The following is a 23,094-nucleotide window of genomic DNA, read 5'->3' on the forward strand; positions in this document are numbered from 1 at the left end:
GGGGGGGTAGTTACTGTCACCCGAGCTGGTGTCTGACAAGAGCTACTTTATGTGGGATAAAGTACTAGTCTCATTTCTAATGGGTAGCAGCCTGACTCACTAAGCTGTAGACACAGATGGATCTAATTGATCCCCGGGAGGGGTTGTCAAAAAACAGAGCTGCTTTTGAATCAACATGAAAGCTGTCTTACTTCCATGTCCTTGGAGTAAACAATAAGCTTGAATCATGTCAGTCGAGGAAACATGGGGTATGAATCATCTTTTTTTTTTTTTTTTTTTTTTTTTTGGTTTGAAAACATGTTGGCTCACTTAAGAATCATAGTAAAAATATGTTGCGAAAATAAGCATCAGAATGTGAAATTACTTGACATGTTTAGGTACGATCTGTTTGTTTTGTTTTCCTTTGCTTAACTGTCTTTTCACAGGTTGCTGTGCAAGGTATTAATTTTTTTTTTAATTTATTTTTTATTTTCAGCATAACAGTATTCATTATTTTTGCACCTATGTTACATGCCAGTGGGTATTTTATTAATATTATTTTATTATCACTGAGCACAGCAAAGAACCAGAGTGCAATGGCAGTAAGCAAGGATTGAAGCAATTTTGAAGAAAGGCTAGGAGTAATGACTTCAAATGCCTGTAGTTGACCTTTGAACAATGTGGGGGGAGGGGTTCAGGGGCGCTGATCCTCTGCCTAGTCGGAAATCCACATCTAACTTGATTCCCCCAAACCTTAACTACCAAGAGTCTGTTGACCAGAAGCCTAACAGATAACATAAACAGCAGATGAACATGTATTTTATATGATGTATCTATCATATACTGTATTCTTATAATAAAGTAAGCTAGAGAAATAAAAATGTTATTAAGAGAATCATAAAGAAGATAAAGTAGATTTGTAATACTGTACTATATCGAAGAAGACTCATGTGTTAGTGGACCTGCCCAGTTCTAACCCCTGTTGTTCAAGGGTCAAGTAGACCATGTCTGGTCCCCCTGTCCCTAGTGTAATTTCTAGTTATTGTCTCCCTTACTCTTCTAGCCTTTGCCATTGGATACGCTGATTTCTTGCTTCTCATCTTCTAATGCTCTATATCCTTTGGCTCTTATTACATAATTCATGGAATGATTTCTAGTTCATCAAGTGAATGGAGTGAGTGTGCCCACTATCAGTGAGTTGGGGGATATTCACAATAGTAGTCTCTTAAGTGTAGAATGAAATTGAAAATACATGGTGTGCCTGAGTCTGTTAGGCATCTGACTCTTATTTGTCTTATTATTATATGTATTTATTTATTTATTTATTTTAAAGATTTTATTTATTTATTTGACAGAGAGAGATCACAAGTAGGCAGAGAGGCAGGCAGAGAGAGAGAGGGAAGCAGGCTCCCTGCTGAGCAGAGAGCCTGATGCGGGACTCGATCCCAGGACCCTGAGATCATGACCTGAGCCGAAGGCAGCGGTTTAACCCACTGAGCCACCCAGGCGCCCCTGTCTTATTATTTTATTTTGTTTATTTGTCAGAGAGAGAACACAAGCAGGTAAACTTCTGGCAGAAAGAGAAGCAGGCTATCCACTGAGCAAGGAGCTCAATATAGGACTCGATCCCAGGACTCTGAGGCTGTGACCCAAGTTGAAGGCAGACACTTAAACAACTTAGCCACCCAGTGGTCCCAAGCAGCTGACTCTTGATTTTGGCTCAGGTCATGATCTCAGGGTTATGAGATCGAGACCCACATCAGGCTCTACATTCAGTTTGGAGTCTGCTTCTCTCCCTCTCCCTCTCCTTCTCCCCTTGCTGTCTCTCTCTCTCTCTCTCAAAAATAAGTAAGTAAAATCTTTAAAAAAATAATTTATTTGTCCATTCAACTAACTAAAGAACATCTTCATTACTTTAAAGTCTTGGCCATTACTGATAAAGCAGTATAAAGATCTAGGTGCAGGTTTTTATATGGAAATAAATTCTCAGCTCCTTTGTATCATTACCAAGAAGTGCATTTGCTGGACCATATGGTACGAGCATGCCTAGATTTGTAAAAAGCCGCTCAACTGTCTTCCAAAGGGACTGTAGCATTTTTCATTTTCATTATCAATGACTGAAAGTGCCTGTTGTTTGCATCCTCGCCAGCATTTGGTATTCATTATTCCAAATTTTGGACATTCTAAAAGGTGTGTAGTGGTACCTCATAGTTGTTATAATTTGCTGTCTAGATGACTTAGTGGAACATCTTTTCATGTGCTCAGTTGGAATCTGTGTATCTCCTTTGTAAGATTTGTCCTGGTCTTTGACAAGGGTTTTTTAAATTGGGTTGTTTGTTTTCAATTTGTTGAGTTCTATGAATACTATTCAGAATAAGCAGGAAATTTAAAGGTGTTGCTCTTCTTTAATATTTTCAACTACAGGATAGATCCCATTATAAGCAGGAGATTCTGATGGATGAGTAACTTGAGAAGACCCTATCTAAAGCTTACATATACTCAATAATCTCATTGGGAGTAGCTTCTGCTGAGTTTCTGGCTAATGACTACCCAAAGAGATCAAGGAGAGATTACAGATATGCAAATCAAGTCACTGATAGACATATATAATTCAGATAGCGCATTAAGTAATATTCGGCTCAGAACCAGTATAAGAAATCTGGAAATGAGATTCACCGAAACTCAACTTTTCTCTCTACCTTTGTTCACGAAATTCTATTCCCTCCATGAAATAGTTTCTCACCCTCTACTTCATTGCCTTCATCCTCAACTTCTGCCGTCTTCGATGGCAAAACCATATGGATACTCACTGCCCATTCTAACTCACTTCGTCTTCCCAATATTGTGTTTTTCTTATCTTTTATGTTCACTAGAGACGTTAACCATATTTTGCCATTTTTTTTGCTCATTAGATACATATGTATTCACTTTTTAGCCACCGTCTCCAAAATGCAGAAAATGAAAAGATACTTGAGATTTGGGGATATTTCCTTGTTCTCTCACATACTAAATACAAAATTTAATTTTATTTTAAAGTTCTCTTGATAAATTTATCCTACTATATAGTGAAATGACCATAAACAGACCTGATATATAAAAATAATTGGTCTTGGGTGCCTGGATGGCTCAGTCAGTTAAGCAACCTGCTCTTGATTTAGTATCAGGTCATGAGCTCAGCGTCCTGAGAGCTGAGCCTCATATTGGGCTCTGTGCTCACTGAGGAGCTGAGCAATCTCTCTCCTTCTCCCTCTGCCTCTCCCTTGCATGCTCTCTCTCTTTGAAATTAATTAATTAATATCTATATGTTATATATAAATAAATATTTATAATATGTACATTTATTACATATTGAATATTTATATATATATTTGTCTATTATCATCTATAATAATAGGCCTCTTTGATTTTTAAAAGTTTGAAGACCTGGGTGTTTAGGGCTCAATCTCTGCTATTTTAGCACAATAGAGTCAAGAGTATACTTTCTTTTTCTTTTTTTCTTTTTCTTTCCTTCTCTTTCTTTCTTTTTTTTTTCAAATTGTTTCTCAGATCTTTAGCTTCTATAAATGGAGTTAATGGAAGCAAAATGTCATCAGTACACTTGCAAGTAGGTATCATAAATACCATACAAAAATCAACTTTGGACGAATAATTCTCTTGGGGGTCCTAAACACATCATCACAGTAATAAAAAAGTTAAACAGGGCAAACTCCCCATATATTAATGAATTAAGCTGCTATTGTAGTGTCTAAATTCCACATTTCCTTTTACTTTTTCCCTGAATTTCTTTGAAATATTTCGTACCATCAGATTCCATCTGCTTTTCCATGTCTACCATTTGTACACAATATCTCTTATTTTTTTCATTTAACATTTTTGTGTTGAATTTTCCCTGCATCCTTCAAGTGATCTCAAAGTTGACAATATATCTTCTGGTGGTGCTTCGTCTTAGCAATTTTAAATGTCAGTTGTCTCCACTTAGAATTAAGAAAGTAATTTGTGAAAGATAGTTTCTGATAAAGAGACTAAAACACTATTTATTTTTCTTTAAGTGCCCTTTAAAAATGCTCCCTTATGTAGAGTCCAGTTTCTCCTTTTGTGTAACTTTAATCACTCTTTTGTGTTCTAGTTTTTATTAGTTAGCAGAGTGCAAACCAATATTGTATTTATGACCTATTTTCTTGGAAAATACTTAATATTCAGATAGCAATTGGGAGAAAACATTTTATCCGTAAGATTATATAAAATATTCATTAAAATAAATCAGTTAATCCTTTTTTGAGCACTGCTTACCTTATCTCTTTCCTTTAGCATTCACAATGCAAATTTCAATATATATATTTGCAAAAAACTGGTCTGATAAAGGACTTTTCTCCAAAACATACAAGGATGAAGGAAATGAAATAAAGATTGAAAAACCACTTTAATTGAAGGGAATGTAATTGTGTGAACAAAGGTAAAAAGAAAAGTTGAGTTTTGATGAATTTTACTTTCATATTCCTTAATATTGTTTTAGGTTGTATAACCTATCAGTGACTGGATTTGTATGTTTGTAATCTCTCCTTAATCTTTCCTTAATCTCTCTTTAATAATCTCTCCTTAATCTGCTTGGAGAGCCATGAGCCAGAAACTCCCCGCAGTGAGACCGTTGAGTATATATTGGCCTCAGACATGTTCGTATCCAATTATTTATCCCTCAGAATCTCCATTTACGATTGGTTCTAGTCTCTAGTTGACAACATGAAAGAGCGGCAACACCTTGGTTACAATTCCCTGCTTATTTTGATTGCACTGGAAATGAAAGAAGCATTCCCTCTGAATTTACACCAATGGAATGATTAAGAATAATTCACTTGAGATGTTGTTGATCGAGAACTTAACTTGCTATGAAGAGTGAGAAGATCCTTTGTGATTAAACTCATTGCTTTTTTCCTCAAATGACCGGTCCATGGACAATCAGTAAAATAGGAGCTACTGCAAATCACATGTACCAGATGGACAGGTTGACTTTTATTTGCTGTGGTGACAATTAACTGTCAATATATAGTGACATAGTTTTTAAAGATTTTATTTATTTATTATTTGAGAGAGAGAGAGCAAGCACTCGAGTACTGGTGTGAGCAGGGTGGGGGGCAGGGGCAGAGGGAGAAGCAGCCCCCCCCCCCACCTAGCAGGGAGACTGATACAGGGCTCCATCCCAGGACCCTGGGATCATGACCTGAACCAAAGGCAGACATTTAACCTACTGAACCACCCAGATGCCCCAACGTACAGTGACATCATACTAACTAATTTATTCCTGGTTTTGAGCTGAGTGTTTTGGCCAGATTTGTTTAAACATCACAACTGACATTATTTTACAGTGAGAGAAACTGAGGCCCGGGAAGATCCAGTTATGTCTTCAATAAGTATGAGAATAAGATTTAACCATAAGCAGCTGGATTCTAAAAGAATAAAAACTAATAGCTCCCCTTCTTCAGTGTGATTGAGTTACTCATTTAAGTGTTTGAGCTGCTTTTTAATCTTAAGATTGCTGAAAATATAGTTAAAATATCATAGTTCTCAGTAGCCTATTGAACAAACTTGATAGAAAGTCAAAACAAGTCAGTAAATATATACAATATTCAATTCCTTAAGATATAGTAGCTATGGACCTTATTAGATACTTGAAAGTACTCTAAACATTTTGCAACTGTTTCCCTGATGTAAACCTTATAACAACTTTAATTAAATCTGAAAAATGTTTAAATTATTATTTTTTAAAGATTTTGTTAGTGAGAACACATGCATGAGAGAGAGAGCAAGAGAGAGAAAGAGAGAGAGAGCACAAGCAGGGGCAGGGGAGAAGCAGACTCCTCCTTGAGCAGGAAGCCTGATGCAGGGTTCCATCCCAGGATAATGACCTGAGCTGACTGAGCCACCCAGGCACTACCTAAATCTGAAAAATATATTCTTTAACTATGACAATATTGACATTCGTTAGGCTGAAAAAACAAATACCAAATTATACAGTTGTTTTATTAACAATTTTTTGGTAAAATATTTTTTGAGATTCAGTACCTTTTATTTTTCTAGAACAACCACAAAGTTCTTATAAGATTTAGACATAACTGAGAATTTATTGACAACACTCCATAGATCTGTAATACCAACTTACAGATCTAATTTTCATGTGGATTGGATCTTGAGAGTCAATAATGAGTTTGCTTTTATTTTTAAACAAATTTTATATTATTCTAGTGATATACTAAAGGAAATATCAATGGCTAAGTGTCCAGATATTAGTTGTCTGTCAAATAAATAAATAAAATCTTTAAAAAAAATACATGAGAAAACTGAGACTACCAGTTTAATATTGAAGCTAAACCCAAATTAGATTAATATTTGCCTAAACTTTACTTTTTTCCTGCTAGAGCAAGCTGCTTCAGAGTCTCTGAAGAATAAACCAAAGTCTGGGTATAAAATATTGGGGGAAGATAAAGTTAGCATCCAGTTACATAAATGGATACAAGTCAAGAGATCATATAGGACTATGTAAAAATGACTTGAGAAAATGAGAAAATCTTGGCGTGCCTGGGTAGCTCAGTCAGTTGAGCATCTGATTTCGGCTCAGGTTATAATCTCAGTCCTGGGCTGGAGCCCCAAGTCAGTCTATGTGTTCAGCAAGGAGTTTGCTTCTTCCTCTCCTGGTGCCCCTCCCTCTGTCATGCTCCCTTTGCCTCTCTCTCAAATAAATAGATAAAACCCTTAAGGAAAAAAAAAAAGGAAAATCTTAATTAACTAGAGGGAAATAAAAATATAACAACTTTTTTTAATAACTGTAGATTATGATGCATTTACCTTTCTTTAAAGATGTGTTTTAATCACATTATGTGCTTCCAAATGAAAAATTTGAAGACACAAGGGTTATGCCTTTATTAAATCATTATAATTTTATAAAATGTTTAGTTTCACATCAAACAAACAAGAGAAGCTTTCTAAACTATCTGTAACTGTTAATTTTACTAAGAGGAAAGTTAGAATGAGGAGGAGGATTAGAAAAAAATAAAACGAAGAGGAGCTAATAGTAAATTGGCAACTGCTATTTAAAATGTTTGAAAGAAATGTTAGGATTCCTAAGAAAAGCATGTAATTGTGATTCTTGATGAAGCAATTATAATCTTAGTGTTGTTGTATGTGGTTTAGGTTCTTAATAAAATGTGGAAATAAATTGAACTGAATTTACTTTCATTTAATTATCTTCCCCAAGACAAACAAACAAACAAAGAAAACAACAACAACAAAAAAAAACCAGGGACTAAGAGAAGACAGAGGGAAGAGATTTTGATTATTATCACATTAACAAAAAAAGTTTCCTACCTTGACCTGAATCATTACTCCTACATCTTTATTGCTTAAGGAATGAGATGTAATACTTTTTAGAGTAGCTCGGTACCATCAAGTACTTTTTACAAAATGTGTTTGAGAATTTAGCTTTTCCATTAGCTGTGAGAAAGTTATTAGGCAAATTAAAAGACACAATTTTAAGGAGAATGCTTACCTAATGAAGAGAAGAAAACTTTTTAAGGCATTTCTGAAAACTCATTTACAGAAAAGTAATAAAATTGTACTCTCTCAAGTGGTCTGCACAGATTAGGTTAATGCGTTAATTTTTGATTTCTATTCAGTTGTTAAAACAGGTTTCTTAGCAACCGTGGCTGCATACTTAAATGAACTATACATTTGTTTCATCATATATAGCTCATAAACACCTTTAAAAAAATTAAATCTTATCTACTTACCAAATAAACATAAGGTGATTCAAATTCTGTATTTCAGGGTTCTGCTCATTTACACTGGTGTGTGAGGACCAATTAGACAGTCCATTATTACACTGTTGTGAATAACTGCAATTAAAATATAATTTTAGCCTTAGGTTGGCTGTGGGCTGTGACACACCTAGAGTAAACATGGGATGTACACTCTGGGAGAACTTATCTCCTGAAAAATGATCTAGACATTTTAGGACAGGGTCATGTCTCCTCTGAAAATGTCTAGGAAATTCTAGGAAACATAGGAGTAGTTCATTTCCAGTTTTGTTGATGGCCAGTTCTTAATTGCTAACTTGGGCAGGACATCACAATGGAAAGTGGTGGTTGTTGCCTCACGGTTACGGTCTAGTCAGACCCAGGGGAGAGTCCCTCACGCAAAGACAGGACGTCAGGGAAATGCCAGGACCTAGTGCTAGAGCCACCATCTTGCAGTCTGATCGGCTGTAGGAAGATGCTGAAGGTGTATTGCTGAGTAGAAAAGGGTCAGATAAGTTTCAGTAGGACTCCAGAAGAAGGCAGGAAACTTTCTGAGAGGATCACATCCAGAGAAGGGACGTACCAAAACTTTGTGAGGTGACAGAGCCAAAGATTAGATGCCAAAGAACAGTGAGTAAGAGGGGTTGTGTGGAAACGGGCCGGGCCATGTGTACCCGTGCTCTGTGTTTTAGGGGTTTGTGTGGGAGCTTTGTAATTTAGGTATCTTAACATTTCTACTTTGAAGTACATGACTTGGCTAACTTTGTTTGGCCTGATGTTGTCTGCTTGTTGACCTCACTGTGATTTCCAGACTGGAGTCATAATGATAAATATATCGCTCATTGAGCCTTTTGATGAGCAGAGCCTTTTCACATAAAATGTCCTATTTAAAAATGGTAGGATTACAGGACAATAGTTATACAGAAAACATCGATAAGCTGGTTCAAAGATCAGCTCTAAAATTTTCCAACTATGTGAACTGGGGCAGATTCCTTAGTATCTCTGTGTTTCAGTTTTTCCATTGGTAAAGGAGGGAGATTAATAATCCTTAGTTTTTAGGGCTTTTGTAGGACTTTAGTAAGGTAATACATGTTAGTATATAGAACAGTATCTGGTACATGCTAAGATTTCAAAAATTTTATTACTATGATAAAAATATGTGTTGGAAAAAGATTTTTTCACTCTGTATATCTGCTACATAAAGATTTATATAAATTCAGTTTCTGGTTTTTTTTTTTAATGAATTTTCTTGGATTGTTTTAGTCAGGCTGCTGCACATAAAGAAGGCAACATCTGTTGTTAGCAAATAGGTAAACTAATAAAGAAGATAAAGAGACATTATTAGCTAAGTTCACTCTTTTGTTTATTTTTTAGAAAGTTGTCCTGATACACAGAGTAATAAAGCAACAGTGGCTCTTTTATACGTGTTTGAGGAAAATACTTCTGTACAATTGCCACATTGTCAATTACAAAATTGCCCCTTAGTTTCCACAATATGATTTTTCTATTCTTTTTCTATCTGCGGAAATGAAGATTCTACGTCTGTTCTGGCCTATGTTCTTTGCAGCTGAATTCAGACGGCTCCCCCTCCCCAGATCTTCTCATAGCCCCCATGGAATCTTTCACTGCTTGGAAAAGTTTTAATATTCAGCAGGTTAAGGAAACCCATGGTCAGCTCTAGAATTTTAGTCTCTGCTGAGCTTTCAAGGTGTCAAGACCCTAAAATAATATGAACAGCAGGAGTACTAAATCTTTCATTATTTCCAGTTTCCCCTTGAGCATACTGACTTTGCAATAAAGAAGCTGTCATTGACACTCTTCTTTATTGCAAGGTGGGTAATAGCTACGGGGAGAAAAATAAGAAACCGTGTCAAGTTAGCCTGACTGCCATGATGATTCATGTGTAATCATTGCACATTTGCATCCACTCTTTCTACACAGGTACTTCATAGATTGGAAGAGTGATGGGGACAGCTACTTTACAATAGACGGAACCGAAGGAACCATCGCCACTAATGAATTACTAGACAGAGAAAGCACCGCGCAGTATAATTTCTCCATAATTGCGAGTAAAGTTAGTAAGTATGGCATGGACAGAATCAATGTTACACTGCAATACGTTGGATTGAACACTCTTAAACGCGTCCCTGCTGAGGTGTTTTTCATTTTTGTACTGACAGCTGAGTGGTGTCCTGGGGAAACTCGGAAACCTGTTCCTTTTCCTCAGAGCCTAAGTCCAGAGGAATTGTGACAGCTGCCAACGAGCCCTGTTTGCAGGCTTGCATGAATATCTAGCTGCACATTTCACTGTGTGACCTCATCCCTTTCCACGCTGTGCCCTCCAATATCACCCACCGGAACTTCCCTTCCACACCGGACCTCCACAGACAATATCAGCAGCTCCTGAGGCCAGGCAGGAGGAAAGAATTCTCACATGAAATCACCCATTCTGAAATAATTTCTGAAACTGAAGAGAGTATTTTTAAAATCACCCCCTTCCTTCTCTCTCCTTTCCTTAGAATGTAATTTTAATGTATTTTTTTTTAAATGAATGTCACTGCCATATACAGGAGCTTTAAGTGCTTTTCTTTAAGGAGTCACTCAAAATTGAAAGGATTGTTAAGACCGATCCCTTGTGTTGATTTCTGCTTGGTCCAGAAGAGACTCTTCTAAACTGAGAGTGACAGCTCTCAATATGTTTGTCTGGCCAACCTAGGATACTGTCCCGACTTCCTAAGGTAACAGATTGGGGCGGGGTGGGTGGTTATCAATGTATCAATGTAGTTGTCTGCACAAGGAAGTGCATTCTCCCATCCACCTGCTAATGGTCTTTTGAAGGATTTGGGGAAATCCCTTCTGAGCATCTTTCATTTTGTTTCTTTCTCATTTTATTCTGTTGATCTGGCACACATACTTTGGCAGTTAATTTCATTTTTCTATGCAGGGGAGAGCTAACTGTGAATGCTTCTGTTAAGGGGTTTTTGTTCAGTCTCAATTCAATGGGGTGTAAATATTAAACAGTTTTGTTTATCTTCAACAATTGCTTCCAAACATGAATAGTCAGACACCTATTCTCAGGCCTTAATGGTATCTTCAGCTGATTTCATGATGTTGTTGTTACTCTGATTATTAAAGGTAAGACAAACGTAAAAGAACGTGCAGTGTCCACCTTGTTCACTGGAACACTGACCTGTCATGGGAGTAAACTGACTTCCCCAAGGCTGCGTACTTGGGAGGTCACACACTGGAGGTCAGGTTGACCATTGCAGTTCAGCTCATATGAGCCAGTGTGCTTTGTATGCGGGTGACTCTGTCTTGGGATCTCTAGCCCAGGCCATTTGCTAGCGGAATACCACAATGCAACCTCTACCGATGCCCCGTGAAACGGAACATACACGCAGATCAACCCTGCCCGGATACTTACCTCACAACACTGGGAGAAGGACTAACACAGTAATTAATTCAAGCAACTGCATTGTAGGGCCATTTGTTGTTACACATGACTAGAGGACTGCAGAAGTTAAGCACATCATAAGTTGAAACGGTGACCCTCGCTAGTGGGGGGATAGATTCTCTGGCTGGAGAATTAGAGTGAAAAGGACAGAGGTATGGACAGAACATGAGTCTCTCTTAACTGCCGCCATATAATACTCCATTGCTTGCCACTGTTTCTAGGGCTAAAAAGGGACTGACAGTGAAGGCAGTTGCCAAAACTTTGTCTTCTTATGTGATCTTTGAGTTATTTGATGGGGGGGGGGTGCTCTGGACATCCCATCCACATAGGAACTTGATTTGGGAACCCAAAGTTGGGTTCCAACCTCTTAATTCCAGGGTCCCCTTGCATAGAGAGGACAGCCTTCTTAGGAGAGTTTATAACATGATTTCTCAATTTTAGCTTCCTGTTATTCCCACTTGACCCTGAGGAAACTCACACATCCTTGTCGCACTGGACAGAAACTTCCCAGGCTGTTCTACTGAATGGTTTCTCTGCGCGGCCATCTCCTTTCTCATCTGCTCTCCTTGCTTGGTTAGGCTCTGAGAGCGCATCATTCAGTCAGTGGCCTGAGCAGACGTATCATCAGGAGAACGGAACGCCGGTCTCCCCTTTTCAGAGGACACCCGTTTTCTTTATGGTGTTTTCCTGGTTTCCTTTCACATCTGGTATCTTTTTCCCCCTCCTATACCATATCCTATTCCATTTGTTACTCATTATTCCTTTTATATTAACTTTGAATTATTTCGCTCAGAAGGTTGGGGGATAACTTAACGATATTGTAGTTAGAAAATAAATGTTGGTTTTCTAAGATCTTTGGCAAATGTGGTGAATGTGAATTAAATTGTGGAGTGTAAGACCTCCCTGAACCATTCAAACCATTCACTCTAATGGCTTGCACATAATAAGTGACAAATAAGCAGGGACAGTCTCTTCAAATATTGCCAAAGGCATATTAATCATAACAAAAGATTATTTATTAGAAACTATCTAATATTACCTAAACCTTCCTATTAATAGACACAAAAACCATATTTCTTGAAGTAGGAATAGTAGTCTTCCATATCTTAACTCAGGATGGGAGTCTGCAGATAGTCCGTTAATCACCTGGGGCTCAGGAAGTTCTCTTTCTCCTCAGCGGCTGTGTAGACCACTCAGACCATCACCATGGTGTGTGTGTGGGGGGGTGGGATAGTAGTGGGGCTGGTACCTCGTCGGAGACTCTACTTGGCCCACCTAGACAGTGAAAGGAGGGTGTGTGCACTTTTGCAGTAGGAGCACCTGTCACTGAGTCTCAATTTTAGATTTTTCACATTTAGAGAAATCTGTTTTTTTTTTTTTGTTTTTTTTTTTTTTTTTAGCTGTCAATATGATTAGGGCATATGCTAGCTCTAGTTTTTACCTAAATGCAAATTAGAAAACCCTTGTGTGTGGATTCTCATTAGTTATATTGGTCCTTACTTGGAAATATGCAGCACTGGGACTTAGACACATAATATATACCTTATCCATTTATCCCTATATGTGTGTGTATAAATCTTATCAGTGTAAGAGTGATGTTAAATTAACATTTCTAAAATAGGTACCCCTGTGCTGTTCCAGTACCTACTCCAAGACCACTGTGTAGATATCAGACCCCAAGGAAGTCTGCTGGGGTAAATGCTATGTATCCATGTGAAAAATAAGGAGGCTGAATGCATACCACATGGTAATTAAAGATTTGCAATAAGAATAGCTTATTATGGGTTTTATTTTGCTTGAATTCACAGAGTTTAAAAGTAAAATTTATTCATATTCTAATGCATAAGGCTGTTTTCATTGATCAAACTAGCCAGCTGAGCGGGAAACTATCCACATGGTGAATGACTGAGAAATAAATAATTTACACTTATACTGCCAAGGAGAAAAAATTATGTAAGTATACCTTATTGCAGATTTAACTAGCATGTGTTTTGGCCTGACCCTCACATAAAAAATCTCAGGCAAAGGAAATGTTACAATGATTGAACAACTTCCAATTAATTAAAATACAGTCATTAATCAGTGTTGCTATAGTTGGAGATCCAAGTAATTTTATTAGACTTCTAATAATCCTTTTATGCTTCATTGCTTTGCTTTTTTTATGATACTAATCTTGACAATTTTAAGAAAGATAGAAGTTCCAAAACTTCACTTCTTCAAATTATCCGAAACTTCCAGTACACAAATGTTTCCAATTTTTTTCAGCATTACTATAATAACTATCATTAGGCAAAGATAATTAAAGCCTTAGAATATATTTTATATAATTGTGAAATAAACAAATGGTACCAGAGACAATTCTACTTTTCTTGGTCAATAGTTATCCATTTATTTGCATTTATTATGAAACTGGTAAAAAATCAGTGAAATGACTCCCTAACTTCTATATTTGGGGAAAACTATGTATGCAAGCATATCATTATGAGTTGGGATTAAATTGTTGGGTAATTATTTTTTGAGGTTATTTGGTATATAGAGCTATTTTGTTAGAACTTCTTTTTATTGCATGGAGCACTGGGTGTGGTGAAAAAATAATGAATACTGTTTTTCTGAAAATAAATAAATTGGAAAAAAAAAAAAAAAGGCAAGAAAGAAAGGGAGGGAAAAAGGAAGGAAGGAAGGAACTTTTCCCTAAGAGAAACAGGAATAAGCACACAGCATGAAGAATATGTTAGAGCAGTGAGGCTATTCTGTACAATACTCTAGTAGTGGATAGATGCCATTATGTATTTGTCCAAACCCACCGACTGTACAAAACAAAATGAAACCATGGTCTTTGTGACAGTGGTGGTTCAATTTAAGTTCACTGATTATAACAAATATACCACTATGGCACAGGATGTTGATAATCAGGGAAACTGTGCATGTATGGAGGCAGGGGATATATAGGAACTCTACGCTTTACACTTATTTTTTCCTGTGAACCTAAAACCAATATGAAAAATAAAGTCTATTCATAAAAAAAAAAAAAAAAACTTCTTTTTATTTCACAATAATGCAAATGATAACATTTTCACGTGTACAGAAAAATTAAACTCTGGCATTACTAGACACAATTCAAACTAAACATAAATTCATACATGGGTTTTTATAAGTTTGTATAGAATATCATTTATGTGCAAAACACAGCTTGTTGTGAGTTATGAGAAAAATGAGAGTGAAGTCTATGTTTAAGGATATTAAAGTGTAAGAGCAGTCAGAAATTCACCAAAATAGAGAATTTTAGTAAATTATAACAATGCCAATTATGGTTAATTCCAGGGACTTCAAATTTAAGGGTGTTCTTAAACAACCTCCAGGGGGAAGTTGTGAAAGGTTATAAATGACGAAAGTGTGGTCATTCAATGATAAAGGGTTTAAACATAAAGAACTGGATTTTGTGATAGAATTTTCTGAAGAATTTCATCTGCCTGCATGCCACATAGTTAGCCATGAAGTGATGTTCTTAGACCAAATGAGAAGAAAGCATCTAATTTTTCTGAAATAATAATAATAATAATAATAAAAACTAAAGAATTCTACTATTTAATATGCACTAAATTAAGATGAGTGTTATGGTCCACACTGTGAGTGTGAGAAAATGCAAGCTCCAAGATAGTTCATTGTAGCTCCGTGTCACACTGGGCATTGTGACCAAAGAAGATGGGAATCCTGGACTCTCTCACTCCAAAACAGAATTTCACAAGGACAATTAGTCACTTGCCTAAGTTTATTGGATATATTTTAAGTAAGTTATTAGTTGAACTAGTCAATGTGATTTTCATATGCATAGATAGAATACAAAATAGTGAAAAATTATACATTTGCAATGTACTTAAAATTGAGTGGACATTTTTGTTAGTCCATGAGGCACCTGGGTGACTCAGTCATTAAGCATCTGAGTTTGGCTCAGGTCGTGATCCCAGGGTCCTGGGATCAAGCCCGACAATGGGCTCTCTGCTCATCAGGAAGCCTGCTTCTCCGTTTCCCACTCCCCCTGCTTATGTTCCTTCTCTCGCTGTCTCTTTCTGTGAGATAAATAAATAAGATCTTAAAAAAAAAAAAAAAGAAAGAAAGAAAAAGAAAAAGAAAGAAAAATTTTTGTTAGTCTTGACCTCTATCTGTCGTCTATCATCTATCTACCTATGATCTATCTATCTAGACTTCTTAGACTGCTCACCTACTGTAGTTCTATAGTGAATTGGCATGTTTCAGAAATTTGTGTACTGACGGACATCTATTAACTACTAGTATAAAATCACCTCTTTTTTTCATCAAATCAATAATGGGTTTTATTTGCTTTCCAAATACTAATTTCTGTGGTTAGATTAAAGTCACTTGAGAAGCATTTTTAAAATTATAGAAAGTTTAATATGAAGTGAAACGGCACCTACGGTCTTACTGACCGGGTTAAGAATTCAAGGAAAATATGCTGACGATCGTGGTACCAGTGGGTCATGGTACACAGATCTTTCCTGTTTTATCAGCTGTACTGAACCCACTTTCTTCTCACATTAGTCTGTTTTTGAAAGAATATTTGTTCATTGATATTTTCAATTTGCTAGAAGGCACTAGGCTCTGTGTTAAACTCTGGAGGTTTTAAGATGAATATGAAGCAGTTCCTGCTCTAAAGGCATTCTGAATATCTAAGGCTTTATGTTATTACAAATATTTAAAATTAATGATATGTTTTCTCTAGTGTTTCCATTGGGGGGAAAATTGATTGGCGGTATTTTTAAGGTTCCTTTTTCTTTAGAGATCAGTTTTTGTCACCAACAGCATAGAAAGTAATATTTGACTTTAGCATAGATATATATGAATAATTTAAATCCTCTTTATGAATTGCTGAGTCTAGATTCAGATCATAGTACTGTAATTGAACAGAGCTATTATTAGATATGGTTCATCTTAACTTGTAATTTCAAAATGAACTGATTTAAAGAGAAAAGAGGAAGAAAACTTGTGTTACTTATTCATTGCATCTTGTTCAGTTTGCATCATAATTCAGTTTTTTTGTCATAAAAAGCTAAGACTTCATTCTTGAAGTTATTGTAGTTGCAATTTAGTACATAGACACAAAATTAAATTTTTAACACTGATAGTTATTCAAAAGCAGATGTCATCTTTAAATAAGGAAGACTACCCGTTCCAGCATATTTTAACATACTAGGAACCCTGTGTTTGTCCTCAATGCTTTGCAGTTTTCAAAACATTTTCAACTACTTTTCTCACAGTTCCTTGGAAATATCCTATTATTTGGCTGGTATTTATTGAATATTTAATACATAATTTAAAAAAAAAACACCACTTTGACCATTGAATGTAAATGGGATCTCTCACAGTATGGTGACCTCAATAGTAGCGTAGGCATTACTCTTTAGAATTAAATATTTTGGGGGCACCTGGGTGGCTCAGTTGGTTAAGCAACTGCCTTTGGCTCAGGTCATGATCCCAGGATTCTGGGATCTGGTCCAACATCAGGCTCCCCCTGCTCTTCAGGGAGCCTCCTTCTCCTGTTCCCTTTGCCTGCCACTCCACCTGCCTATACTCTCTGTCTGTCTGTCAAACAAAGAACAAAATCTTTAAAAAAGAGTAAGTATTTTCATGTACATGGGAAGATCTCAGGTGGTATGCCTCCTTATTCTCTGAGTTAGTTGATAGATATCATGGAGCAGTGAAAAGCATAATGAGACTTGGATTCCAGTCGTGGGTCTGACCAAAAAAAAAAAGAAAAAAAAAAAAAAAAGTAGGGCAGGATTATACCAAAGTTTTCTCACCTCTAAGTAGGGAATTACAGATCTGTAATTTTCAGACTTGTAGATCATTAGGATACTTTGTCAAATGAAATCTTATATGGAATTCCAGTGTACTACATTGAAGAGAACTATGGATAAATCCAATGATTTTTCTTTGCTCCTATAAAACTCCTTAGCCCTAAGGAGGATATTATGAGGGACATAAGTTCCTATCAATTCTAACTTCCTTTCAAAATTTTTGAAAAAAAAATTTTTTCCATCCATGAGCATGGAATGTTTTTCCATTATTCCCATCCATGAGCATGGAATGTTTTTCCATTTCTTTGTGTTATCTTCAATTTCTTTCATCAGTGTTCTCTAGTTTTCAGACTACAGGTTTTTTTTTACCTCTTTTGTTAGGTTTTAATATTGCACTGGAACATTAACAAAAAAACCTTTTAAAAATAAATAAAATGTAGTTTTCCTAGGATTTATTAGAGGTTACAATGCTAGTTACTAATGAACCATTCCTAAGAGATTTCTGATTATAGGTCCCCAAAATGGGCATACCTTTGTGTCTCTCCCTTCCGATACGTTCTTCTGACAGTGAAACTAACATTCCTTCAAGAAGTGGGTTCGGTCCTCCTTCCCCTTGAATTTTGAAGTGGACTAGTGACAGCCTTAATAAACGCAGAGGAGATGCATTTCTATGTAATGGTGTTAGGTCATAAATCCAAGAGTTTCTGCTCGGATTTCTCTCATTTTTGAAGTACTTGCCCTTGAGTTTTAGCCACTATACTGCAAGGAAGCCCAGTCTACATAAAAAGACCATGAATGAGTACTCTTGTCTCTACCTCCAGCTAGGCTTTTAGCAAAGCACCAGCATCAAGTACCAGCCATGTGAATAAATGAAACTTTACATAAGAAAAGCACCAATTCAGGAAGAAATGCCAGTCTTCCTTTCTTTTCCCTCCCTCCCTCCCTCTCTTCCTTCCTTCCTTCCTTCCTACCTTTCTTCCTTTTTCTTTCTTTCTCCTTCCTTCTTCCCTCTCTCTCTCCCTTCATCTTTCTTTGTTTCATTGTTTCTTACTTGCTTACTTTTTTTCCTGGTTTAGGTACATTTCATTTGTTTTCTTCCAAGGTCATTCTACAAAAGAACAGATGTAATAACTGAAGGCCAGGCAAGGGGGTGAGAACAACTTCCTCTTTCCCACCACCTGTCCCTGTGTTCCTCAGTTGTGTCACTGCTCCTGTGCATGGGGGTAGAGAGCTTACTACTTTCATCACCCACCTTGCCCAGAATAATGGGACCTACCACCTAGCACCCCCTGCCTTCTGTCCCCTTTCCCACATGTCGATCCTGGTTACAGGTGGCCATGGTAAGAACTGTTGGGATCCAGTAGGAGTTCTGAATCCCAGAAGGCCATGGGCACAGCCTATGAATACTCCTTCCTCTAATTTGGTGCCCCAGAAATGCTGTTGGGTCCAACACCTCAATCACAGAAGCCAGCAGCACATTCTCTAGGCAGAGAGAACCAGAGCTTCAGACTTTAGCCAGAAGCTGTGCAGGTACATACAGTTGGACTTGAAGGGGCAGTGACCATCCTCCCATATGAAGAACTGGCACTGGATGGTCCAAGCCTTGAAGTTCCTGATGAGTTGCTTCTTCTCAGCCTCCTGGGTCAGCCAGAGTTTGTTGGGGGTGATGTAGCTAACTAGAATGGACATGGTGCTGGGGACAGGCCTTCATAATGTCTTCTGGGAAGTCCCACCACCTCTTTTGCTGGGGTGCATAAGTGCCTAGGCAGTGCGTGTGGATGAAGTTGGGCAGGAGGCCTCTGACTCGTCCCACACCTTGTCCATTCAGATACCACACATGAAACCCTGACTTCCTGCTTCCTCTCAAGGTCCAAGCACTGAAATGGGGCCTTGAGCTCCTAGGTAGGGTCTGCCTTGGGCTGAGAGTGCTGTGAATAACTATGATCCCTATCAGCAGATAATGGAGACAGGGAGTTCTGGAAACTATCACCAGCCTCCTCACCGTGCTGACCAACCCCTCTAGATCAGGATCGGTGCCTTAGCAGGCCCCCGATCAGCTGCAATGCATAGGAACAGAGGGCAGGTAAATGGACTCAGACCCCCCATCCCAGGCTGCCTGTAGCTATGGAGGCTGATAGCTGTATCTATCTCCATAGAAACAGAAGCCTCCCTGGAAATATCTGCAGACCTTGGATACCTTCCTGTAGTGAGTAAAGCAGCAGCTGGACCCCTAGTGACAGGCCCTATGGGCAAGATTTCTGCATGGTGGTTGGGAGCAGGGAGCTGGACCCCTAGTGACAGGCCCTATGGGCAAGATTTCTGCATGGTGGTTGGGAGCAGGGGCTACTTGTGTTATGAGGCCCTGCTGGGCCCATTCCAGCTCAAGCCCTAGTGAGAATCTTTTCTTTAATATATATTTTAATATTTTTTATGACCCAGATTAGTTATCTATTGTTACATGATAAATTATCATAGAGTTTCTTTGGGTCAGGAATTCTAAAAGGGGTTCCTTTATTTATTTATTTATTTATCATTTGGATTTTATTTATTTAAAGGAGAGAGGGGTGCCTGGGTGGCTCAGTGGGTTAAGCCTCTGTTTGGCTCAGGTCATGATCTCAGTGTCCTGAGATTAAGCCCCGCATTGGGTTTCTGCTCAGCTGGAAGCCTGCTTCCCTCTCTATCTCTGCCTACTTCTCTTCCTACTTACGATCTCTGTCAAATAAATAAATAAAATCTTTTAAAAAAATAAATAAACGAGAGAGCAAGAAAGAGAGAGCACGTACGAGTGGGGAGGGAGGGGCAGAGGGAGAAGCAGGCTCCCCCACTGAGACTGTGACCTGAGCCGTAGGTAGACACAACTGATTGATCCACCCAGGCATCGCTGAAAGGGTTTATCTAAAAAAAGAATGGCTTAATATCTCCTCCATGAAATCTATGAGACTTGACAGCTCTGGGTCTGGAATCTTCTGAAGACTTCAGAAACCCAAAGTCACTAAAACCTTTTGCTTTCTGCAGCTAATCCAGCTCCAAGGAGCAATATCAGCCTTATTATCAAAGAAGACAGCATATTTGGGATTCGTTCAGGTTGTTGTAACACATGTCACTATTTTGTTCCGTTTGCTGTTGAAGTAATTTTTATTGTATGGATATGTCACACAATGTTTTTCCATTCACCAAAGATAGACATTCACATTGTTGTCAGTTTTGAAGTGTATACATAATACTTCAATGTGTATTTGAACACAGGTTTTTGTGTGGACGTTTCTTTCATCCTCTTGGGTAGAAACTTAGGAGGGGAATTGTTGCATTATAAGTTTATGTTGAATGTTTACAGAAAGTTCCAACCTGTTTTTCAAAGTGAATTTTCTGTTTCCATCACCAGCAATCCTTTCCATCAACAGCCCATTTTATTTCTCTGTGCAATGATTTGTGAATTTCTGCTTATAAGTCCTGCATTTATTTTGTTAAATTTATTCCCATATATATTATTATCTTTGGTTTTATTGTGAATTGAGTTTTTCTGTCTCAGTTTCATTCTTTCCAATCTGGATACTTGATATTTTTTTAAAATTTTATTTTCATTTGATTATACAGTGGTGAATATATGTGGCAAGAACAGCCATTTCTGCCCTGTGCCCAATGTTAGAGAGAAAGCACTCACTCTTCCCTGTTGAGTATGACGTTAGCTGTAGGGTTCTTACAGATAGATGAGATCAGGTTGAAGAACTTGCCTCCTATTTGTCACTCTTTGTTGTTTTTTAAATTAACATATAATGTATCAGTCTTACATAATTCACAGCACTCATCATAGCACATACCCTCCCCAATGTCCATCACTCCACCACCCCATCCTTCACAAACCCCCACCTCCAGCAGCCCTCAGTTTGTTTCCTGAGAGTAAGAGTCTTTTATGGTTTGACTCCCTCTCTGGTTTCATCTTGTTTCATTTTTCCCTCCCTTCCCCTATGATCTTCTGTCTTGTTTCTCAAATTCCTCATATCAGTGAGATCATATGATAATAGTCTTTCTCTGATTGACTTATTTTGCTTAGCATAATACCCTCTAGTTCCATCCATGTTGTTGCAGATGCCAAGATTTTGGGATATTCGATGGCTGCATAATATTCCATTGTGTGTGTGTGTGTGTGTGTGTGACATCTTCTTTATCCATTCATGTGTTGATGGACATCTAGGCTCTAATTTTTAAAAATGATGAATGAATGTAAGATTTTGTCAAATACTAATTCTGAATCTATTTGAGACTGCCATGGATTTTTTGTTTGTTTGCTTGGATTCTTCTATTAATATAGTGAGTTGGATTGGTTATTCTTGGACATTAAATTAACCTTACATCCTCAGGATAAATGCCATTTTGTCACTGTGTAGTAATTTTATAGTATGCTCTGAAACTGATTTGTTAATATTTTGTTAAGAAATTTTTATGCTTATGTTTATGAGTGGTATTAGCCCATATTGTTTTGTTGTGTATTGTTTTCTTATGATGTTTTTCATTGGCCTTAGTAGCAGTATACATAGAATGAATTGGTGTTTCCTTCTCCATTTTCTGAAAGTTTGTAAAGAATTGGTATTATGTGGTCTTTAAATAGTTGATAGAGGGACGCCTGGGTGGCTCAGTTGGTTAAGCAGCTGCCTTCGGCTCAGGTCATGGTCCCAGGGTCCTGGGATCGAGTCCCACATCGGGCTCCTTGCTCAGCAGGGAGCCTGCTTCCCCCTCTGCCTCTGCTTGCCATTCTGTCTGCCTGTGCTCGGTCTCTCTCCCTCTCTCTCTCTCATAAATAAATAAAATCTTTAAAAAAAAATAAAAAATAAATAAATAAATAGTTGATAGAATTCCCCCAGTGGGTGTCTCAGTCAGTTAGCCATCTCCCTTCAGCTCAGGTCATGATCCCAGGGTCCTGAGATCCAGCCCTACATCCAGTTATCTACTCGACAGGGAGTCTACTGCTCCCTCTGCCTCTGCCTGCTGTTCCCCCAGTTTGCGTGTGCTCTCTCTCTCTTCAAATAAATAAATGAAATCTTTATCTTTAAAAATAAAAATAAAATCTCCAAAAAATTTCCAAAGTTTAAAAAGAAAAAAAGAAGAAGAAGAAGAAGAAGAAGAAGAAGAAGAAAAAGAAGAATTCCCCCCGTGAAGGCACGTGTGTATGAGTTTTTTCTTTCTTGGGAGATTTTTTTTTAATTTTTAATTTTTTTTAATAAACAAATAATATATTTTTATCCCCAGGAGTACAGGTCTGAGAATCACCAGGTTTACACACTTCACAGCACTCACCATAGCACACACCCTCCCCAATGTCCATAACCCCGCCCCCTACTCCCAACCCCCCTCACCCCAGCAACCCTCAGTTTGTTTTGTGAGATTAAGAGTCACTTATGGTTTGTCTCCCTCCCAATCCCATCTTGTTTCATTTATTCTTCTCCTACCCCCTAACCCCCCATTCTTGGGAGATTTTTAATTACAACTTGATTTTATTCATTTGCTGAAGGCCTATTAAAGTTTTGTATTTTAAAGGTCAGTGTTGGTAATTTGTGTCTTTCTAGGAATTTGTTCAGTTCATTTATGTTGACAAGTTTTTGGCAAAAATTTATAATATTCTTTATAGTATTTTAACTCATTTATAATAAACAGTGATCTTTTCCCCTTATTCCTTTTTTAAAATATTTTATTTATTTTTATTTTGAAGATTTTATTTCTTTTTTTGACAGGCAGAGATCACAAGTAGGCAGAGAGGCAGGCAGAGAGAGAGGAGGAAGCAGGCTCCCTGCTGAGCAGAGAGGCCATTCGGGGCTTGATCCCAGGACCCTGGGATTATGACCTGAGCCGAAGGCAGAGGCTTTAACCCACTGAGCCACCCAGGCACCCCTTATTTCTTGTTTTTGAAATTTGGGCCTTCCTTTTTGTTTTCTTAATCGAAACTATACTTGAAAATACTACTAATAAGGAAATTCTAACTCAGACGGACTCAGAAAGTTCAGGGAGCTTATGAGATACCATCAAGGGATGGAGAAAGAACTTTTGAAGGCACAGGGGATAAAAACAAAAT

At 37.6% G+C, this 23,094-nt stretch overlaps 1 protein-coding gene across 4 annotated transcripts in view; it reads left to right on the forward strand.

Moving 5' to 3' along the window:
• CDH12 (cadherin 12) overlaps positions 1-23,094 on the forward strand; it is a 998,981-nt gene that overhangs the window by 957,693 nt on the left and 18,194 nt on the right. For all 4 annotated transcript variants that reach the window (XM_044233503.1, XM_044233529.1, XM_044233522.1 and 1 more), the window contains one exon: positions 9,705-9,841. In XM_044233503.1, the coding sequence (XP_044089438.1) occupies positions 9,705-9,841 (137 nt within the window). The remainder of the gene's footprint in view (positions 1-9,704; positions 9,842-23,094) is intronic.

Source organism: Neovison vison, chromosome 1, assembly GCF_020171115.1.
Source record: "Neovison vison isolate M4711 chromosome 1, ASM_NN_V1, whole genome shotgun sequence".
Taxonomy (NCBI): Eukaryota; Metazoa; Chordata; class Mammalia; order Carnivora; family Mustelidae; genus Neogale; species Neogale vison.